The sequence below is a fragment of the Trichosurus vulpecula genome, chromosome 6 (genome assembly GCF_011100635.1).
Source record: "Trichosurus vulpecula isolate mTriVul1 chromosome 6, mTriVul1.pri, whole genome shotgun sequence".
NCBI classification, from domain to species: domain Eukaryota; kingdom Metazoa; phylum Chordata; class Mammalia; order Diprotodontia; family Phalangeridae; genus Trichosurus; species Trichosurus vulpecula.
This window is the reverse complement of record NC_050578.1, coordinates 115,230,106-115,252,436: the sequence shown is the minus strand read 5'-3', so window position 1 is coordinate 115,252,436 and position 22,331 is coordinate 115,230,106. Positions and strand designations below refer to the sequence as shown.

Below are 22,331 nucleotides of genomic sequence, written 5' to 3'. Positions count from 1 at the left end.
TTTGGGTTAAGGATAGAGCCCGTAGGCTGTCAATGTGAATCTGTCTTACCAGGATTTTGCAACCATACCCTATCTTTAATAAAGATAACACCTCCCTTCTCCATAGTTCCTTGTTTTCTTTCCAGCTCAAATCAGGAACCTACACCCCAACCTCTCATCTCTAGGCTTCAAAGACAATGAAGAACATCCTCACAAAAAATCCATGGGCTGCCCCACCCCATGCCCTAAAATTAAGATGTAAATAAAACAGGAGGGAGGACAGTTGTACATTAGTTAGCACTAATTAGCTTATCAAATGAGGGAGGACAAAGCAAGGTCTTGAAGGTATATGCCGCAGGCCAAATAAGTTTGAAGGACCAACAAGAAAAGTCTAGAGCGTTCCCCAAGAAGGGCAGTCCCAGGTTTGGTGCCATTTTGTGGCATCTCATTTAGGGTGAAGACAAAATAACTAGGGAGGAGAGGAAGATAGCAAATAGGAGTAAAATAATCTTTCCAAAGCGCATTGAGGCAGGGTGGCTTGGTGGATACAAAGCTGGCCTTCAAGTCAGTAAGACCCAAGTCTACATGCCTCTGATCCATAGTAGCTGTGTGACCATGGACAAATCCCAAGTACCCCTCACTGTGCTCTCTAGGGCTCCGAACTACATTGGTAGAGGGAATTTACTCATCCAGGGTCTACCTCATTCCTATTTTGCTCATAAACTTTGATGATAGACCCCTACTGTCTAAAGGATTGGTGGCAAACTCTGTAACTGGGCATTTAAGGCCGTCCACCATTTGATTTCTACCAAAACTTTTTCATATGAAATTTCATACCTTCATGAACTAAACATGGAATTACTATTGAATGTTCCTTGAACTTAAAAACCATTATCCTATCTCTGCTCATTTATAAATACTCTTCCCTCTTCATCACTGCCTTTCAGAATCTCCATCTGCCTTCAAGGCTCAGTTCAGGTACCGCCACCATTTGTGGTTCCCATGCCGCTCCCATGAAGCCTTTCCTAGTTTCCTGGTTGATGGTCTTGTCTTTGTTCACAATTTTCTGCGTACTACACTTATTTGCGTAAATGGTGTACCTACCCAAAGAATGTAAGCTCTTTGAGAACAGAGACTGGGCATTGCCAGGAATAAGTACTTATTATCTATTTGTTGAACTGATTTGAATTAAATTTTTGCCTCTATCCTGGCCCTACCTATGGCCTCTCACCCTTTTAGAGTTCAGTCTGCATCCTTGTCATTGATCCCAAGTGGGATACAGAGGCAAACATACTTCTCCCCCATAGGAATCCATACTGATAAGAATCGTATTAACAGATAATCTCAAAACTATGTGCTATACATGAAGGGCAGCTGGGTGGCACAATGGAAGGCGCACTGAGCTTGAAGTCGGGCAGTTTTGATCGCTGTTGTGCAGTTGGAGTTCAAATCCTGCCTTACACACATACACACTTCACACACACTAGTTGTGTGACCCTGGGCAAGTCACCTAACCTCTCTCAGGCTCGGTTTCTCATCTATAAAATGAAGGCAGTAACAGGATCAAAGTGCTATATAAATGCTTGCTATTATTCGTGTGTATTTTATATAATACCTACCAGTACCAAGTCGCAGTTCAAAGAACTGTATTCAATTACAGATGCTAAACAATCACATATTACATCACTCTGCATGGTTGTATTTCAATCGGACCAGAGCACAGAGGCCAGGGAAATGGAAGCCCCAAGAAAATATAAGGCTCTGTTGGCCCTGCATAATCTGTCTCCTGCCTTCAAATCTTTTTTTTTTTGGAGGAGGGAAGGCAAGGCAATTGGGGTTAAGTGACTTGCCCAAGGTCACACAGCTACTGTGTCAAGTGTCTGAGGCCGCATTTGAACTCAAGTCCTCCTGACTCCAGGGCCAGTGCTCTACTCACTGTGCCACCTAGCTGCCCCTCCTGCCTTCAAATCTATTGCATATGTTTGCCCTTTACAAAATGTACCACCCATAAGGCCAATGTGCTGCTCTCAGTTTCCTCATCTGTAAAATGCAGGTGTCAGTCTGGATGACCTCTGAGTTCTCTGTGGTCCCATTGCTGGATGCTAGATCTGTATACAAGGTTCCATGTCTTTCCTCTGGACCTTAGCAGAACTTGTCCATCACGCCTGCAGTTCTTACTACCCTCACCCCATCTTCTTAGACTTCTGAGCTTCTTCAAAGCACCACTCGCTACTCCCTCCAGTTTTCATGATCCTGATGGTTGCTAGTGGCTCCTCATATTACTTTGCATGTGTTTCATATTTACTTAACAACACATATGTGTGTATGTATATATGTAAATATATGTAAAACAGTACAATGTATATCTGTATTGTGTTCTCCTCTATTCCTCCCCCTAACCCCCAAGAAAGACTGACGTACATTCCTTAGAGTCAAGACCTGCTTTTGTCTTTGTATCCCCATCCTTTACCAGAGTACTGGTACAAAATTAAGGTTTAACAAATGATTGCACAAAATGGTCCCGTTAAGTGCCCACCTCAGATGCATACTGCATTCATTTAAGGGGCAGATGATTCATCTAGTTTTAACTCCATCAATTATTTCAGATGGAGGTAGTTTGGGGGTACAAGCTGAGGTTTCCAATGCACCCATGATTAATCATCTCCCTCTTTCATACACTGCTCATTGTTATCTGGCTTTAAAAACATTATCTGACTAAACATAAAGGTTTAAAAAGCCATTTATCTGAAGGGGCAGCAGCCAATATGAGGCCAAGAAAGGCTTTTTATTCTAAACCAATTTCTGAACATTTCGGATTCAAAAAGCAATCAGAAAATATGTGAATATTTGTAAAATCATGTCTTCGTCTAACTCCATAATCTTAATAAATGGGAAGTATCAGTTCAGACACTCCGCTGGTTCAATATTTACTGTTTACTTAATAAAAATGTATACTTAAATTATGTATCCTCATATATCATATTAACTAATGGTGACAACATATTGGAAATCTAACCGAAGAGAAAATCCTTTGACTCCTTAGAGCCTTATCTATGCTCAGAATATGGTCAAGAACAGCGATTCTATGGGCGTATAATTTACCCAGGAGCCAAAGTACAATGGAAGATCTCTATAGGAGATCAGCATCTTGGCAGAGAGTCTTGTACCTTGCAGGATATCCTGAAGTGCCTATGAATAGATAATGAACAATGACACCATATGTTTTCGAGTGTGGAACCCGGCTACTGGCCTCACACAGAATGTCCTCATAAGGACCCTCTGGAAACCCTGCATGAGGTGTGGTTAAATGGAAGCTCTGCATATCAGTTCATATATTAGCTCAAAAAAGCAACCGCATTATAATCACATACATTCCCTAAAAAGTAAATATATACACTTGGCAAAAATACAGCTTGGTTCCAACTAGTGCAAATAATGAATCCTCTGAAGTGGTTGCATTATTCGCATGTATTTCCATTGGGCTGGAACCAATGACCATCATTTACATAATTATAACTTTGAATAGCACAAATTCAAACACATGTGACCATTTTGTGGGATTCATTATTTGTACTAACTGGGACCTAGCTGTGGAAACTCTACTATAAAAGAGAAATCCTATGAGAAAGCCTACATTGTTGCCATTTTTACAGCTGCATTGTGGCAATGCTTCGAACCAATCCTCTGCGGTAAGTGTTGGAAAAGATAATATCCATTTTACCGATGAGGAAACTGAGTCTAAATGAAGTCAAGGCTAAGGTCCCTTCGAGAAGCCATCGGGATGACGAACAACATATTCCAACTTTCCTAAATGACATATTAGAACTCTATCCAACAGACTTCTAGTGTTCTTCCTTCCCACCCCAGCCCTTTCCTTTTTCCTTTCCTTCCAAAGCAGTTATTAAGTAGCAGGCACGATGTTTTACATAATATAAATATGAAGGGAAAAGCAAACCAGTTCTTGCCCCAAGAAGTTTACATTCATTCTATTGGGAGGGAACAAATTGGTCATAGATAGATTATCACAAAATATATATAAAATAAATAAATATGCAGCAAAGGAGGCTGGGTGGCACACCGGGGAGCTCAGAGGAGTCTCCAATGTGACGACCTGACATAACACTGATGGTCCTTGGAAGGCTGGATTCCTTTCCTTCCAGGGTGCTTCTTTTCAACGTAAGAACAGTACTAACAGCTATCATTTCTATTCGGCTCTAGGGTTTGCAAAGTGCTTTACAAATAATATCTTGTTTGATCCTTACAACATCCCTGGGAGGCAGGTGCCTTTAGTATTCCCATTTTATAGATGTGGAACCTGGGGGAAAGAAAGGGTAAGGGACTCGACCAGGGTCACATAGCTAGTAAATGTTTGAGGGAGGATCTGAACTCAGGTCTTCCTGATTTCAAGTCCAACACTGTTATTTACTGCCTGATGCCTAACATCCACTCGATTAGATAAAATGTCCAATGGAGCATCTCATCTTGGTTTGTGCTCCCTGAGGAAACAGGCCAAAGTGCCATCTGTCTTTTCTAACTGGCATTGCAGAAGGAAGTAACATAGAGAAAAGAGCTGTGTAGACAGACAGCAGGGTAATTAGCCTGTGACAAGATGAGAGCCCTCAGCCTCAGCCTCATGCAGCAAGCCTGAAGCTTCTGACTGAGGTCTTTCCCTCCTTCCTTCAGTCATGTCTGCTCATCATGCCTGCTCCAGAGGCATCTGACAGGTATCTCACAGAGAAACCGATAACAATAAGATGTCAACAATGATTGCAAAACACAAATGTATATAGACCAAAAAATGTGTCTTTCTGATGTGGACACCGTTGGAGAGGCTTCAGCAAATTTATTAAATATCTATTTTAGGGAAACATTGATAAGATATAAACAACTATAGAAGGTAGTTCCAATGGAGCAAATCTGAGAGGCAAGCATGAAGGTGTACAGCAGTCAATTCGATGCCTGAACAATCAAGCTTTAGTCATTTCTCCTTGGGCTCATAAATTTAGCCTTTCATTAAGCAAAGCTGCCAATTCAATTTTATGATGTAAAAAAATCGTCATGATTAATAGCTTATATTTACTATTTGCTACATCCACTAAAAGATGGAATATCCTGGAGGAGTTCAAATTCCTCTTGACTCACTGATAAGCAATGAGCTCACGCCGTAAACACTGCAATTTCCCAACTAGCATCAATATGCAAGGCTTTAGAAAAAGGGATGGAAGCGAGTGAGGACTCAGGTGCAGCCTTGGATGTAGGGTTTTCATATACAATAGTTGATGCAAATCTGAAAGTCACCAATTCTGGATAAAAATGCCACACCTCATTAGTATGGAGGTGACAGCTAGTGTATTTTCTGGTAGAAAAAAAATGAAAAGGCTTTCAAAATTATATTTGCATAGAGATTCCCAAAGCATCACTCCAGCCCCGACTAATTGTGCCGTTAAGATTTCAGTAAGATTTTAGTGAATAAACAGAAAACTAGCCTAATAAAGGTGGATCGTTAGATTGTAATAACAAGCATTGATAATAAGCCTCTGAATTGTCTATTGCTGACAAAGACTAACGATTGTGCGGGGGAGTCACAGTCATCATCTTTCACTAACCACCTCCCTTTCACAGTATCTTTTTTCTTTCTTGTCCTTTTTGGCACCGTTGTCGTAGTCATCTGGGCTCAAAACTTGATAGTTATCTTTAGTTTTTCTCCTTCCTTCATCTTCAATAGATCGCCAAATGCCACTGACTTTAAAAGGAAAAACAAGCTTCTAACATTCATCCCTTACTTCTCTTTCCAATGGTAAAACCATCTTCCTAGTCCAGGCCTGCATCATCTCATACCTCCGCTACTGTAAAAGCTTGCTGGTCTACTACCTTCCATCTCCCACTCTGCTCCAATCAATTTTCTTAAAACAGTGATTTCATCATTTTCCTTCACTGTTCAAAAACCTCCCCCAACCTGCTTCATCCCCCTCCTTTTCTTGGTGGTAGAAGGCCCAGAGGTTTTCGTCTATCCGCACCCTGCCAACAAGGTGGTGCCTTGCCACTCCCTCCTGTTCAACCGAGCATGTCATTCATTCAACTTTCCTTGGAGGCAGCTAGGTGGCACAGTGGCTAGAGTGGCGGGCCTGGAGTAGCCACCATACAAAAGGAAATATAAACTAACCAAATAAAAAGAGACAGCTTTTGCCCTTGAGAAAACCACACAGAAAGACAACACAAAATAAGCTCTAGGCTCAAAAGTGGAGGGGGGGGGGTGAGACTCCAACCCTTTCCCATAGTCTTGGTAATTTTTTCCTCTCATTACGGTCTTAGTTAATCTCACCTGGAAACTAGAGAGGCAGGAAGCACCACCGGAATGTGAGAGGGAGAAAGAAAGGTGTACCATAGGCTAGAAAGAGGAGAAACTATAGAACTCTGCCCTTCCAAAGTGGAGTCTGCAGCCAATATAGGAAGAAAAGAAAGGTGTAATCTTGACCACGGGTAAAATTCAATCAAACAAGCATTTATTAAACACCTACTTTGTACTAGGCACTCTACTAGACACTGAGAATACAGAGACAAAAATAAAGCAGGACTTGTCTTCAAGGAATTTATATTCTATTGGGGAATTGGGGCATGAAACATGTTACACAGAAAACTGATTTGGTTAGGTTATTGGGTTTTAAAAAATAACAAAATGTAATTTTTTTTAAGGATGAAATGGTCTTTAGAAAGCATCTAACCCAGGGGTGGGGAACTTGTGGCCTCAAGGCTACATGTGGCCCTCTAAGTCCTCAAATACAGCCCTTTGACTGAATACAAACTTCACAGAACAAATCCCCCTAATCAAAGGATTTGTTCCGTAAAACTTGGACTCAGTCAAAAGGCCGTACCCAAGGATCTAGAAGGCCATAAGTGGCCACAGATTCCCCAGGCCTAAGGCTTAATCCCTTTACTTTACAAAGAAAAAGATGAAGGTACGGAGAATTTAAATTCCTTGCCACAAGGTCATAGAGGTGACAAAGTCAGCATCTGAATCCATACATGACTAACTCAAAATCCTGTGCTCTTTCCATCATGCCACATTCTTCTCTCAAATTCAACATTTAGTAAGCATCTGCTATGTGTATTTGTGTGGATTTAAATTTAAATTAAATTACATTTTTTTTCTTTTTGATCTGCTCTTCTTTGGAATGGCCTGGTAGAACTCGGTCATTTCTGATAGAAGAGGTACTCTCTTCGAGAGATCTGAAACAAATTCCCTAGCACAGAAATAAACAGAGCATCTTGAAATAACTGTCTTTGGTGGCATCCTACTGGTGGCTTCATTTAAAACAGAAATGATCATGGAGTACCCATCTTCCTGATGACAACGGCAAATTTTCACCAGCGACAGAACAAAACATATTTGAACTACATCTGTGTCTAATTATATTTTATTCCCTGCCTATAATTTCTATTTGTATTTATGCTATGTACCTGCATGCAGCATAATTATATATGCTGCCTAAGTGTGTACAGAAATGCTTCGGATATAAATTTGAACTAAAAGACACATGTTTCCAAAGAGGACAAAAAAGACCTTTTGAAGCTTGTTTCAAACAGTTGTGAATTAATACTTCATGTAAACATATTAATACGTGATACATCTTTACCCCCAAACAGTGAAGTCTTATTTTAATGGTGGACTAATAATGCCAGTTTTCTTTGCCACTGAGAAGAACCACATGAGGAGACAGAGAGGAAAGAGGAGGAATGAATGGATAGAAAACCATTACTTTGTCCTCTTCACTTGACTGAGGCTTTTCAAAACATGACCTCTACAGCTGAAGACTTTGGTGCGTTCATATTCTGATAGTCACATGTGCCTGAAAATAAGTACCTTTCCAAGTGGGCAGGCAAATGTCCATGGGCCTGGCAGAATAAGAAATAGTCAAGAAAGAGCCTTCACCCCAAGTCTGCAAATTTCAGAAGATTTTGCTAGGGCAGAGAGACTGTAGAAGATCAGAGGGTCATGGGCTTACACGTAGAAGGAAGCTCAGAGATAATATGGGCCAACTCCCTCATTTTACAGATGAGAAAATGGGGACCCAAAGAGTAGTTGTGACAGGCCCCAGGTCACACAGGGAAAGATGAAGCAAAAAGACAAGGATTTGAACCCAGATTGTCTGATTCTAAATTCACTGCTCATTTTATAACACCATGTTGCTTTTCCAGACAAAAACAGGAAGGAATAATGTCTAGCTGGGCTCAAGGGGAATTACAAGTGGTATGGACATAGCTAATGGAGTGACATGTATTAAGATTAACAAGAGAACTCTCCAGGCATGGTCTACACTTCTACTACACCTATCAAACACAGGTGTTGTGGTTGTTTTTGCCTTTTGTTGTATCCCTAGCACTTATTAGGAAGTTGCTTAATAAATGCTTATTGACCTGACTTAACTTGACCGTAAGTCAGTCATTTAAAAACTAGGCAACTCTTTAAGACTCTAAGTGGAAGAGAAGGTATGATTTGGATCAATAGATGGAGTTTCCTCACCTGGGAATTCACAATACCAATGAAACCATAGATTTAGTACCCATCCCTATCTCCTAATATTCAGAGGCAGTATGGAAGCGGGCAAACAGGGCTAACCTTGGAGTAAGGATAACCTGAGCACAAGTCCTTTTTCTGACACATATTCGTTGTTAAGCCATGGATAAATTACTGAACCTTTCAATACCCTAAAAATGAAAGGATGATAAAACTCAAACTGGAAAAGACTTTAGAGGCCATTTAATCCAACCCTTTAATTTTATAGATGAGGAAACAAAGGCCCAGAGGTGTTAACTTGCCCAGGATATCACAGCAAGTAACAGGATTTGAATCCAAGCTTTCTGATGACAAACCCAGGTTCCTACTTCCATGGAGGCCAAGAGTCAAGTCAACTGAAACTACCTCATGCTTTGGGAAAAAAAGACACATACTGGGAACTCTCAGATAAAAATTCTCCTAAGAAACGTTCACAATGCTAATAATTTTGCTTATTTTCACTGTTTCAAATTCATGGACACAGAACAAGATGAAAGATACACATCAAGGTATTAGTTTGACCTCGTTTTGATTTTAGGGTCTCTATGTTGAAGAAATCTCTAAAGGGGAGAGCATAGGAGCAGTAGACAAGCCAAAAAGACTAGCCAACAAAAATCACACTTTCACTTAAATTGGGGGTAAGGCCAACCTAATTCATTGAAAAATCGAGGTTAAAGAAATTTTGTGAAAGAAATGCAGTTTTAGGTATGCATTTCCTTGCCTATTCCTCGCTCACTTGTGTGCAACTTCTCCTGCACATATTCTGAGGAGAAAATAAAGAGAAATGCTTTCCCAGCAAAATTCCACCATCACCCTGCTCCCTGCTCCCAAGAAACCTAATTTTTTTCCTTCTTCTTCAGCTTTCCTTCTCTTAAGGAAGTGCTTTGTTCTTACCAGAACAAAGGGTTAATTTAAAGAACTATTAAACTCATATTTCAGGTAATGAAGTTTGGGAGAAAAAGGGAAGAAAAAGTTACTAAGCTTGAACTACTTTTACCCAGGCCTAACTGCCTCCACTCCCAATCACTCTAAGTATTCTTTAAATCTTCTTTTGCTTGGGGATATATGGCACAGTAGATAACATGCCGAGGCCAGGAGTCAGGAAGACTCATCTTCCTTAATTCAAATCCAGCCTCAGACACTTACTAGCTGGGCAAGTCACTTAACCCTGTTTGCCTCAGTTTCCTCATTTGTCAAATGAGCTGGAGAAGGAAATGGCAAACCACTCCAGCATCTTTGCCACGAAAACCCCAAATGGTGTCACGAAGAATAGGATCCGACTGAAAACAAGTGGACAACAACATAGGATTATCAGGTACCTCCCAATGCAAGTTTGAACAGCCTAGACCCGAAGAAAATGCCAGCAAGTTCTTGGGGCTGAAACTGCTGCCTTGTCTTCCTATCCTGAACTAAAAAGTGCTCAAATTCCAAATATGAAAATGTAAAGAAATTCCTCAAGGTAAACTCCCCTTTTTATTTGCTGGTAAATCCCCTCCCACTCTTTGTCTTTGTTGCAGAAGCAGGGAACTGGCCACAGTCCCCTGGGCAAACTCCTTTTCCTCTTAAATGCCATTTTTCTGCCACTCTAGGAATTGCGGAAGAAAGGACTAAATTTAGAATATTTGGATTCCAATTAATTTTGCAGCTGATTAACTTTATCATTGCTTATGGTAAATAAAGGTGAAAATTCTTAATATGAATGAAGACTGCAAAGAGAGGATGTAAAGGCCCTCCCAGAAGCAATGAATTTTTCCACATGCTTTTCCTTATCACCTTTTTCACCATATTAGAGCAAAAATATAGACTACAAAAATTACTAGGGCAAGAAAGGACAGTACTTTAAAATAAATAAGGTATCAAATAATCAAATAAATACACTGTCAGAAACAGGAAAGAAAAATCTGGACTGCAGGTTTAGATTGGTTAGTAAGACTCATTTTTATAATGTCTGCATTCACTATTCAGAGCAGGACCCAGGCACACCTAAGAGGATTTAGTTTTTCTTCACTCTTCCAGTAGTTTACATGACTTGTTTGTTTCATAAACTTTTTTTTTTATAGAATAGTACACAGGTAAACTTGATCCCAGAACGCTCAAATTAGTGCAAATTAGTGCAACTAGTCCAAAATTAATTAATTAATTTTACTGTAGTTTTATGGAGGTCCACAGCAGTGCTAATGTGGTAGACTAAGGAAGGGGTGTATCTTGCCATGAAGTAACATTTGTGAAAAAAAAATAGTTTCATGAGACAAATGATCTTTCTCCACAGGCTTCAGACCTTTGCTACACACCCATACCCTATTTCTAGCCAGTTCTCAGATTTGGCTACCTGTCAGCTCAGGCTGACCAGCCCTATTCAGCTGACTCTCTTAGATGCTGGTTTTTTTTCAGCCCTCTTTCCTCAGGTGGGGTCCTGTTAATCGCCCCTTATCAGCATTGGTGCCATCCTCCAAAGAGGGCAAACATTAAGTCTGGCAGAAGTTGAATGAAATCCTCCAGATCCAAAACTTTTGACTGGCACTGCTTGGTGTGCTAATTACCTCCAAGCTTCCAAACCTCCAAACTAACTATCTCCAAACATGACCTCATCATGGAAAATATAGTTAGCCTTCCCAGATGCATACACCAGTTGTCCACAATTACACAGAGTAGTCCTGAAGGTTGCAATGGTGACTAAAGCAGTCCAAGGTATTAATGGAATTCCCTGAGCCTCTGAGTTTACACCTATGAGGAAAACAACTGGAAAAGGCACAAAGGAAACACAATTCATTCTCTCACAGAGTGAGAATTTGCAGATACTTTTGTCACAATGATTTGGTCTCAAACTAGTCAAAGAAAGGAGAGTTTTGCTACTAAGTTTTAGCATCAATCGCTTTCCAACCTCATCAAGGAAAGAAATGAAAAAATACATCAGAAGATCGAACTGGAAGGCATTCCTGCAAGTAACACTACTGACACGACAAGTTGAGGTTGGAGCAAGGCTTTCCTCGGCGATTCTGCCATGGACCAATGGAACTCTTCCAGGGCTTTTCACTTACCTGGCCGTGGGAAGGAAGTGGGGCATAGGCCATGGGCTGATTCATCACTCCTTTCTGCTTCATGAGAAGCATGCGTTTCTGCTCCTCATTCAAGTGCGCCATCTGAGCTTGCAGCTGCGGCTGGGACTGCTGCGGCGGCGGCGGCTGCTGTTGCGGTGGTTGCTGCTGCAGAGGCTGCTGCTGTTGCTGCTGCTGCTGCTGCTGCATATACGGCATCATTGGGTTTTTGTTGGGATTGGCCATGGGTGGCGTCATCCTCTGACTCAGTTCTGCGTTGAAGTGGGTCAGGGGCTTAGTGTTTCCATAAGTTAGTATGTTGGGCTGCTTGTTTAAAGAGTTTGTACCCAGATTATTTGGCTGCTGATTGATCATATTCATGTGGTTCTGGGGGAGGTAGTTATTCATTGTCGTCTTCTGCAGGTTGTTTGCCATGGCAGGCACTATGGGGTTTTGGCTGTTAAAGGCTTGGGGGTACATCATCGGGCTATTTGGTTTGTCTGCATTGAAGGCTCCTCCATAGGGACTGGATGGGGGCCCCACTGGTGACCAGCTTGCAGTCTGATTTGGATGCTGCTGCTGTTGCTGCTGCTGTTTCTGCTGGATAAGTTTAGCTCTCTGCTGTTGTTGGGCAGCCATTTGTTTAAGCTGCTCTGCAGGAGATAAATCTGCACTGGAAACCGAGACGGGACCAGGCCCCGAACCAGCCACGGTTCCTGCTGCCGGAGTCATGAGATAGCCACTCCCTGGCCTTGATGAAGCTTGGCCTGGAGTATGAGCTTGGTTAGGAGTTTGGGGGGACTGGACAGCACAGTTTGCTGGTGAGCTGGCAGGATTTGGTGCTGCAGGAGTACTGGAAACAGAAGGTATGCTACTAGCGGTGGAGACATTGGAAAATGGAGGACCAGAAGATGATGGTCTCCCCTGGGGCGATCCCATGGGGACATGAGCAAATGGAGAGTGCGAAGGATCACTCTTTACGCTCGCACTCTCTTGAGAAAGAGGCGTCTCAGTGGTTGGCCGAGAGAATTCTGGCTCCTTCTTCTCTTCAAAGTCTTCGTTGAATAAGTCCTGTATGTCATCTTCAGGGACAGTATTGGCCAGCTCATCTATTAACTCCTGCCACTCTTGATCATTGAGGTTAATGTCTGAGAACAACTTGTTTTGATTAGAAAGTGATGTCTCCGAAGTGTCTATGCAGGTGGGGTCATCCAGTGGTTCTTGTTTGAGTTCCTTGTTTTGCAGGATGGCAAAACTATCCTCAAGGTCACTGCAACCATTCATGGAAAGTTTAATCTCTGGCAGCCTGCCATTCTTACCCAGCTCTTCTATAATCCCTGGAGCATGAGCTCCGCTGTTTGGCAAGGGTAAAGAAGGCTTCATGTCCAGCTGGTGAAGAGGAGAAGCAGAAGGCAAAGGCATATTGTTGGGCAGATTACTAATAGTGTCCATTGCTGCAGGAATGTCCTTCCGGATCCGCTTACTTGTTGGGGAAAAGTTCCCATCACAGGCGCCATTCTGCTGCTCTCCATTAAGGGGGGACCTGGCTCCTTCCAACTTCCTTTTCACAGTCTCTTGTAGCTAGAAGGAAAAAACAAATACAAGAGAGAAAGACTAAGTTATTGGTCATAGATATGAATTTTGTTATCACAGCATCACAATGAGTAGAGCTTCAAACTTTCTGTTCCCAGAATCCCCTATGTGGATTAGAAACTCACAAGACAAGAAACTCTTCTACTACATTCCTAAATCTGCACCAGATTAAAATTAGGTTCTTGGAGAAAAGAGACCATACCTTGCAGGGAACCCAACACCACATATTAGCTCTGTTTTTAGGATTAAGGAACCAGAAAACAAATCATAGATTTTTGGGGGGGTGAGTGGGAAGTAAGGGCAGTGCTTTTGCAAAGGATAAGTCATCTGTTGTTATTTTCAAAATCGATGCTAGGCATAAGACTTGGAGGTGGATTAATCATCTTGGAAGGGAAGATTCAGTTATATCTTAAAATCATTAAGACTGTCACATCGTAAATGAGAATATTCAGGAATGCAATATTTTAAAACTTCCAATAAAAAGCTTTGTAACTCCTGCACTGAAACACCATACAATGTTAGGAACACACTAAAATCACAGAAAGCATGTCAAGGAATGAGGGTGATAAGAGCTTCAAAAATGACTGTCCAACAACTCTCTATAATGCTTCTTCTCTGAATGGGTTTAGGGAGCAAAATTTGCCAACATTAGTTTAAAAGTAAAACAGAAAAAATAGTGCTTAGCAAATATTAAATGCTCAATAAATACATTTCATCCATCCATCCATCCATCCATCCATCCATCCATCCATCCATTCACTCATTCTACAGAGATGGAGAATCAAGTATTACAGTAGAGGACACATAAGACATACTATCCAATCTTAATTCCCCAAGGTCAATTAAATTAGCTAGAACCCTAGCAACAAATGAGGGAATGGTCCCACAAACTGGACATTTATTCACTGGAGTTTCACTGTCTTATTGATATGGGAAGATCTTGAACAGGATCCAAATTGAAAATAAGCCTAATTTAAGAAAAGTCAAATGGAATTCAAATGCTTTAATTTGCAGAAAAGTAAGCTGAGCAAGGACTATTAATATACACATTATCACCACATGAAAGATGCCCATCATTCATTCATCATTCATGTCCACAGAGGCTAGAAAGGGGGAGATGAAATTTCAATAAGGAGAAGGAAGGTCAGCCACAACAAAGAGACTGGGATCATAAATTTAGATCTGGAAGGCATTATAAAGATCAACCAGTCCAATAACTCCATTCTGCAGATAAGAAAACTGAGAGCCAAAAAAATTTAGTGATTTGCTCAAAGTCAGACAGCTAATGAGTAGCAGATCCTAGCTTTGATCCCAGATCCTGTGATTTCAAATCTAGGGCTCTTTCTGGGACACAGAATCAGTATCTTTCACAGAGTTGGCACTTACCGAATTTTTTTTCCATATTGGAAAGAATCTCTATAGCCATCTACTGAGTCCAATCCTTAACTCACAACAACATATTTGGCAAGAAGACTCCAGCCTTTGATTGAAAACTTCCAATGAGGGGGAACCCATCACCTCCCAAGGCAGCCCATTCCCTTTTTGGATAGCTCTGATTGCAAGGAAGATTTGTTGAACAGAAATCATAATTAAATTGAACTCAACAAGCTGGCAAAAGAGGTTAGAGAATAGCCTTCTTTGGAGAGCTTTAAGTATTGAATTTATGTTTATTTAAACAGAATGGTTTAGATACCATCCTGGTTGGAAGCATGTGGTATACCACATGTCGTAGTTCCTTTCCAATTTCACCAATTTAGTTAAACTACATTGTTATAACTATATAGTAAACCATATCATCCACAAGTCTTCCACCATCCAGTACGACAGCCTTTGCCCATCTAGAAGTGTCAGAGATTTGACAAATTAGAGCTAGGGGAGAAGGACATGTAGAGTTGCTGAGTGTTACAATAGCTCCACCCCCCACCCTCACCCCCCATTGTAAGAAGGCATATATGGGGAAAGAGGATAGGGAAGAATGAAGCAGAAGCTGCTCTTAGCCCTGGATAGCAATATATCCTAGATGGTCTCCCTATAGACACGCTACTTTGTTCTGAGTCAATGGCATTGCTTATATATCCAACATAACATAAAAACTAGGTTCCTTCTGGAATCTACCTATCAAGAGTTCATCTTCTGGCAACCAAGATTGTGGAATCTGCAAAGTAAACCTCATGTTTAGGAAGAATAATTCTAGGTATGATAATATACAACAATGTTGCCTTATTAGAAAGAGAATCACAGATTCACTGAGTTAGAAGAGACCTCAGAGGCTATTAAGTTCCTTCTATACCTGAACAAGAATCCCCAGTACCTTCCTGTACTGGAGACGTGGCTATCTGAAAGCAGGCTATCCAGAGTCTACATAGCCACTCCAGAAAAACCCTGAAGTTCTACACCAAGCCAAATAATAATAACAAAATAGGGGTGGAGCCAAGATGGCGGCTGGTAAGCAGGGACTAGAGTGAGCTCAGTACCCGAGTCCCTCCAAAAACCTATAAAAAATGGCTCTGAACCAATTCTAGAACGGCAGAACCCACAGAACAGCAGAGGGAAGCAGGGCTCCAGCCCAGGACAGCCTGGATGGTCTCTGGGTGAGGTCTATTCCACACGGAGCTGGGAGCTGGGAGCTGGGAGCTGGGAATGGAGTGGAGCAGAGCCCAGCCTGAGCGGCGTGGACCATCCAGACCAGAAGCCGGGCGGAGGGGGCCCTAGCGCCCTGAATATGTGAGCTGCGGTAGTTACCAGACCCCTCGACCCACAAACACCAAAGACTGTGGAGAAGGTTAGTAGGAAAAGCTGCGGGAGTGGAAGGAGTTCGCGGTTCGGCTTCCAGCCCCGGAGGCAGCGGAGGTGGGGCAGTTACAGCTGTTGTTACTTCCCGCTCCAGGCCCACCTGGTGGGAGGAATTAAGTGGCAGATCAGAGCAGAAGTGCAACAGCCTGCTGAAGATCTAAGTCCAGTCTGGACTGGGGGTTCTTGGGGAAGGAGTAGTGCCGGTCTGACAGAGCTGGCACCTCCCCCCCAAACGTGGAACATAGAACTCGTTAGTTTACAAGCAGTCATACCCCACTGAAAAACTCAAGGGTCAAGTTAGTTGGCTGGGAATATGGTCAGGCAGCGAAAACGCGTCCAGATTCAGTCTCAGACTTTGGATTCTTTCTTTGGTGACAAAGAAGACTAAAACATACAGCCTAAAGAAGACAACAAAGTCATAGAGCCTACAACAAAAGCCTCCAAGAAAAACATGAACTGGCCCCAGGCCACAGAAGAGCTCAAAAAGGATTTGGAAAAGCAAGTTAGAGAAGTAGAGGAAAAATTGGGAAGAGAAATGAGAAGGATGCAAGAAAACCATGAAAAACAAGTCAATGACTTGCTAAAGGAGAACCAAAAAAATACTGAAAAATACACGGAAGAAAACAACACCTTAAAAAACAGACTAACTCAAATGGCAAAAGAGCTCCAAAAACCCAATGAGGAGAAGAATGCCTTGAAAGGCAGAATTAGCCAAATGGAAAAGGAGGTCCAAAAGACCACTGAAGAAAATACTACTTTAAAAATTAGATTGGAGCAAGTGGAAGCTAGTGACTTTATGAGAAATCAGGATATTATAAAACAGAACCAAAGGAATGAAAAAATGGAAGACAATGTGAAATATCTCCTTGGAAAAACCACTGACCTGGAAAATAGATCCAGGAGAGATAATTTAAAAATTATTGGACTACCTGAAAGCCATGATCAAAAAAAGAGCCTAGATACCATCTTTCAAGAAATTATCAAGGAGAATTGCCCTGATATTCTAGAGCCACAGGGCAAAATAGAAATTGAAAGAATCCACCGATCGCCTCCTCAAATAGATCCCAAAAAGAAATCTCCTAGGAATATTGTCGCCAAATTCCAGAGCTCCCAGATCAAGGAGAAAATACTGTAAGCAGCCAGAAAGAAACAATTTGAGTATTGTGGAAACCCAATCAGAATAACCCAAGATCTGGCAGCTTCTACATTAAGAGATCGAAGGGCTTGGAATGCGATATTCCGGAGGTCAATGGAGCTAGGATTAAAACCTAGAATCACCTACCCAGCAAAACTGAGTATCATGTTCCAAGGCAAAATATGGATTTTCAATAAAATAGAGGACTTTCAAGCTTTCTCAGTGAAAAGACCAGAACTGAATAGAAAATTTGACTTTCAAATACAAGAATCAAGAGAAGCATGAAAAGGTAATCAAGAAACGGAAATTGCAAGGGACTTACTAAAGTTGAACTGTTTTGTTTACATTCCTACATGGAAAGATGATGTGTATGATTCATGAGACCTCAGTATTAGGGTAGTTGAAGGGAATATGCATATATATGTATATATATGTTTATGTATATATATATAAGTGAATGTGTATGTATGTATATATCTATGTGTATATGTATGTATGTGTATATGCATATATATATGTTTTTGTATATATATATATGTATATATATACATATATATATGTAAAAGAGAGAGAGCAGACACAGGGTGAGTTGAAGATGAAGGGAAGATATCTAAAAGAAATAAAATGAAATTAAGGGATGAGAGAGCAACATACTGAGAGAGGGAGATAGGGAGAGATAGAATGGGGTGGAATATCTTGCATAAAGGTGCAAGAGGAAGCAGTTCTGTGGGAGGAGGGGACAGGGCAGGTGAGGGGGGAATGAGTGAACCTTGCTCTCATCAGATTTGACCTGAGGGGGAATACCATACATACCCAGTTGTGTATCTTACCCCACAGGAAAGAAGAGGGAGGAAGATAAAAAAAATAAAAGGGGGGGATGATGGAGGGGAAGGCAGATGGAGGTGGAGGTAATCAAAACAAACACTTTGGAAAGGGGACAGGGTCAAGGGAGAAAATTCAATAAAGCGGGATGGGTTGGGAAGGAGCAAAATGTAGTTAGCCTTTCACAACATGAGTATTGTAGAAGGGTTATACATAATGATACATGTGTGGCCTAGGTTGAATTGCTGGACTTCTTAGGGAGGGTGGGTGGGAAGGGAAGAGGGGAGAGAATTTGGAACTCAAAGTTTTAAAATCAGATGTTCAAAAACAAAAAAAGTTTTTGCATGCAACTCAAAAATAAGATGCACAGGCAATGGGGCGTAGAAATTTATCTTGCCCTACAAGAAAGGAAGGGAAAAGGGGATGAGAGGGGAGGGGGGTGATAGAGGGGAGGGCTGACTGGGGAGCAGGGCAACCAGAATATAAGCCATCTTGGAGTGGGGGGGAGGGTAGAAATGGGGAGAAAATTTGTAATTCAAACTGTTGTGAAAATCAATGCTGAAAACCAAATATGTTAAATAAATAAATTTAAATTTAAAAAAAATAATAACAAAATATAATGAGAAATTATAGTAAGACTTTTTGCACCACAGAACTACACAAAAAATTCATCTCTAAGTCCATGGGAAACAGGCAATTTTTGCTTTGCCAGCAAAGACAGTGACAGTGCAGGGTAGCTTTCTGACGTGATCAGAGGTGAACCAAGAACATCGAAAGCCAACAGAGACTGCAGCAAGAGCAGGAAGATAGCTCAAAGAAAGCTCTGGGGTAGTCAGAAAGTCCCAGGGAAGAGACCCTGGAAACCCCAGGGAGTCCCAATAGGCAGTAACCAGCATGGTGCTGGTACCACAAAACTCAGATCAAGGACATCCCAGGTCCAGGGACCCTGAAGCACCTAACACTGTCTTGAAAGGCAAAGAAGGACCTGATGATATGGAACTCTGTCCTTCAAAGATTCAGGGAGCAGTGGGGGAGGTGATGGAACCCAGGGGACTCAGGGTAAGAGCAAGCAGAGTTAACTCTCCTATGCGAAGCATAGCAAGGGACAGAGCCTGGCCCTTGAATGGAGCCCCAATGCAGGAACTATAAAGCTGGAGAGATGAGGAAAATCAAAGACCAACCAATATAAAAAATTATTATGGATCTAGTTATCCCCCAAAGAAGAAAATTCCTCCAGAACAACTGTAAGCAGAGACTGAAAGGAAAAATTGGTTTATTATGAGGACTACAGGAATACCTAGAAGAAAAGAAGGAAGAGATTAAAAATGTGAGATTAAAGCCCCAGAGAAAAGAGTTGTTTGCAAAATAAATAGTTTAGGAGAGAAAGTGGTAAAATCTTACCCAAATAATGAGCTCCCTAAAAACCAGAACATACCAAATAGAAATCAATGACTCCATGAGACAAGAAATATTAAAACCAAATGAAAAGATTAAAGAAGGGGGGAAAAAGGTAAGATATCTGATATAAAAAAATGACCTGGGAAAAAAGGCCAGAAAGAGATAATTTCAAAATCATTGGACTCTCTAAAAATCATGATTTTTTTTAAAAAAAAGTCCTGTATACTATAATTCAAGTAATCATAAATGAAAACTGCCAAGATCTATTAGAAGCAAAAAAGTAAAGTGAATTTAGAAAGAATCTATTAATCACTACCTGAAAGGAAATCTAAAAAAGTCCCAGATGTCACACTCCAAGTCCAGGAGAAAAAATACTGAAAACATCCAGAAAGAAACAGTTCAAGTGCTAAAGTTACAAAGTATCAAAAAAGACTTAGCACCTTCTACTATAAATGAGGAGGACTTGGAATACAATGTTCCAAAAGGCAAAAGATATAGGCTTACAATCAACAATAGCTTACTTTGAAAAGCTGAGTATAATTTTTCTGGGGGAAAAACTGATCTTTAATGGAATAAAAGGCTTTTGTAAGAATCAAGAGAAAGCTAGAAAGGTAAATTTATTTGAACTACTGGAGGGGAGTGTACAATGGTACAGTACTGACATTCTAATGGGGGAGAAGAAAAAAGTGTCTTCAAAAGCTTAAAATCTTCAAAGGGTACTGAAAGTGTTAATAAGGAAAACAGTTCCTGGGGATTGGATCAGTTCTGTTCTGAGAGTTTTGAAGAGAGTAAGGGAGAGAGGGTAAAAGGAATGGGGAAAGAAGTGGGTAGAATTTACTATTTCTAAAAATTGGGGTGTGTGAGAAGAATATTCAAATATGAAGGAAGGGGCAGGATAAACTTTACTATCATATCAGATAAACTTCACTTGTATCTGAAATGGAAAAAAGAGGATTGAACATACAAACAGCATGGTGTAGAAATACATCAAAGTCAAGAAAAACAAGGGAAATGTGTGTGGGGGTGGGGTTAAGATGGAGGATGATACTAGGGAGGGGACAGATGCAAACAGGGCAGTAGCTCTTCCATTGGTTCTCTGTTTTGAGAATAAACAATTCCCAGATCATGGATTTATATTTGAAAGGGACCTAGGAAGTCATCTGTGATACAGGATCGAAAAGTGTGAAATCGTTCTCTGCCTGCCCCAAGTATAAACTCCCAGATGACATAAACAATCAACTATAATCAAAATATTTTCTGTTGCTTCAAAAAGAAAACAGATGCAACAATAATATCTCCCTTTCACTGGTTGCAAATATACCATTTTCCCAAGAATCTTGCTGAACATTCTTTACTGTGAACAACAACAACCAAAACCATTTTCTTGATTCAAGCTCAAGTCCAACTGTTTGTCTGGCCAGGAGAGTTATCTTTTTTAAAAAAAATTAGTGGGCTTTGGAGAAAACAGGTAGCCCATACCTCTTCTAACCTGGTGAGTTCTTATTCTAAATCAGAAGTTCCCAAACTCACCACCCCCTTTTCAAAAAAAAAATTACTCAGCACTCCCCTAGAGACATACTTTCTTTAGCCCTTTAACATTTTTTTTAATTGCATCATTTAAAAATAAATTTTTAAATGACACATCTTAAATTTAACCATTAATTATAAATTTGTGTTTTTTTCTGCACTGAAATTTTGATGACACAATATTGCATCATGTAGCCATATAGTATCATATTGTAAACAATTCATTATAAACACATATTCCTGCTGATGCATGCTGGACTTCCTGACAATGCATGACACGCTGGCCTTCCAACACTTGCTTGTTAAGACCTGTCAGCTGACTTGGCCACTGATCAGTTGTAACTTACATTTTGTGTGTTTATTTGGAAAATAACGTAATTAGTATGACTTCAAGTCATTAGACAACAGATGAAACACATACAAACGGTTTTTCAAAATTTTCTTGTCTTCTCTTCTTTCCTTATATTTTCACTGCCCCTTTTATTTTTATTCAACACCCCTCAATTGCACCCAAGGCTACTGCCCCCCATTCCAGCACCCACTTTGGGAACCTACATAGATTGTAAAACATAGAGATTAAGTACATGAGATCATATATTTAGGGTTGTGATTTTGCCCTTCTCTATATACACAGATGAGGAAGATGAAGCCCAGAAAAATGTGACTTACCCAAGGTCACTCAGCTGGTTAAAAGGTAGCCTGATATAGAAGAGTTAGGTCTATCTCGAGCAGGTCATTTAACCTCTTTTAGCCTCAGTTTATTCATCTGTAACATGAAGGAGTTGGACCAGATGATCTCTAAGGTCCCTTCCAGCTCTAAATCTATGATCTTACATAATAGCAACATGAGAATTTGAACCAAGGATCACAAATCCTTAACCCTAGTATGCTTTCTGTTAAAACTTGGTGCTTCAATAATTGTGGATGATAGAATCAAGGAACTGTTTTTATCAAGCCACCTGAATGATGCCCTAGGACATTTACATTTTGAGAGGGTAAGTGGGTAGCTGAGGTTTTCCTTCTACTTTTGAGTTCTCACTTCACAAATTCAAGTAAGAGTGTGTGTGTGTGTGTGTGTGTGTGTGTGTGCATGTGTGTGTGCGTGTGTGTGTGTATTCATTCAACGATTCCACATCTCAAGTTCCTAGGTTACTCCTAGGACCTTCATACATCAGTGAAGATACTGTTTTTTAAGGGTATTGAAAGATCCCTCACAAATTTTATGTCTCTGTCATCATCTTCTGGCTCCTCTTTGGCTATGAGAAAATCAGGGAGCCAGGAGTTTAGTTCTCTCTCTTTTCTTCCCTCTCTAGGGAGGTAGAAGAATAGATGAAGTAATGTGTTTCTGAAGTGCCTTGTATCTATCTTAAAACAAACATGTAGCTGAGTAAGCTTCCAAACAGGCAGGCTGCTAAAACGGAGAAATCCTTCCTGCCCACACAGAGCTTGAAGTGATCCAGTTCTCGGTCCTGAGCTCTACACTAGATGCCCCTAG

The 22,331-nt window shown here is 40.8% G+C and overlaps 1 protein-coding gene across 1 annotated transcript in view; it reads right to left on the bottom strand.

Annotated features, from left to right (window-relative positions):
* The window catches only part of MAML3 (mastermind like transcriptional coactivator 3), a 543,043-nt gene that overhangs the window by 207,763 nt on the left and 312,949 nt on the right, over nucleotides 1-22,331 (bottom strand). The window contains exon 2 of the mRNA XM_036762234.1: nucleotides 11,572-13,149. Coding sequence (XP_036618129.1) covers nucleotides 11,572-13,149 — 1,578 coding nt within the window. The remainder of the gene's footprint in view (nucleotides 1-11,571; nucleotides 13,150-22,331) is intronic.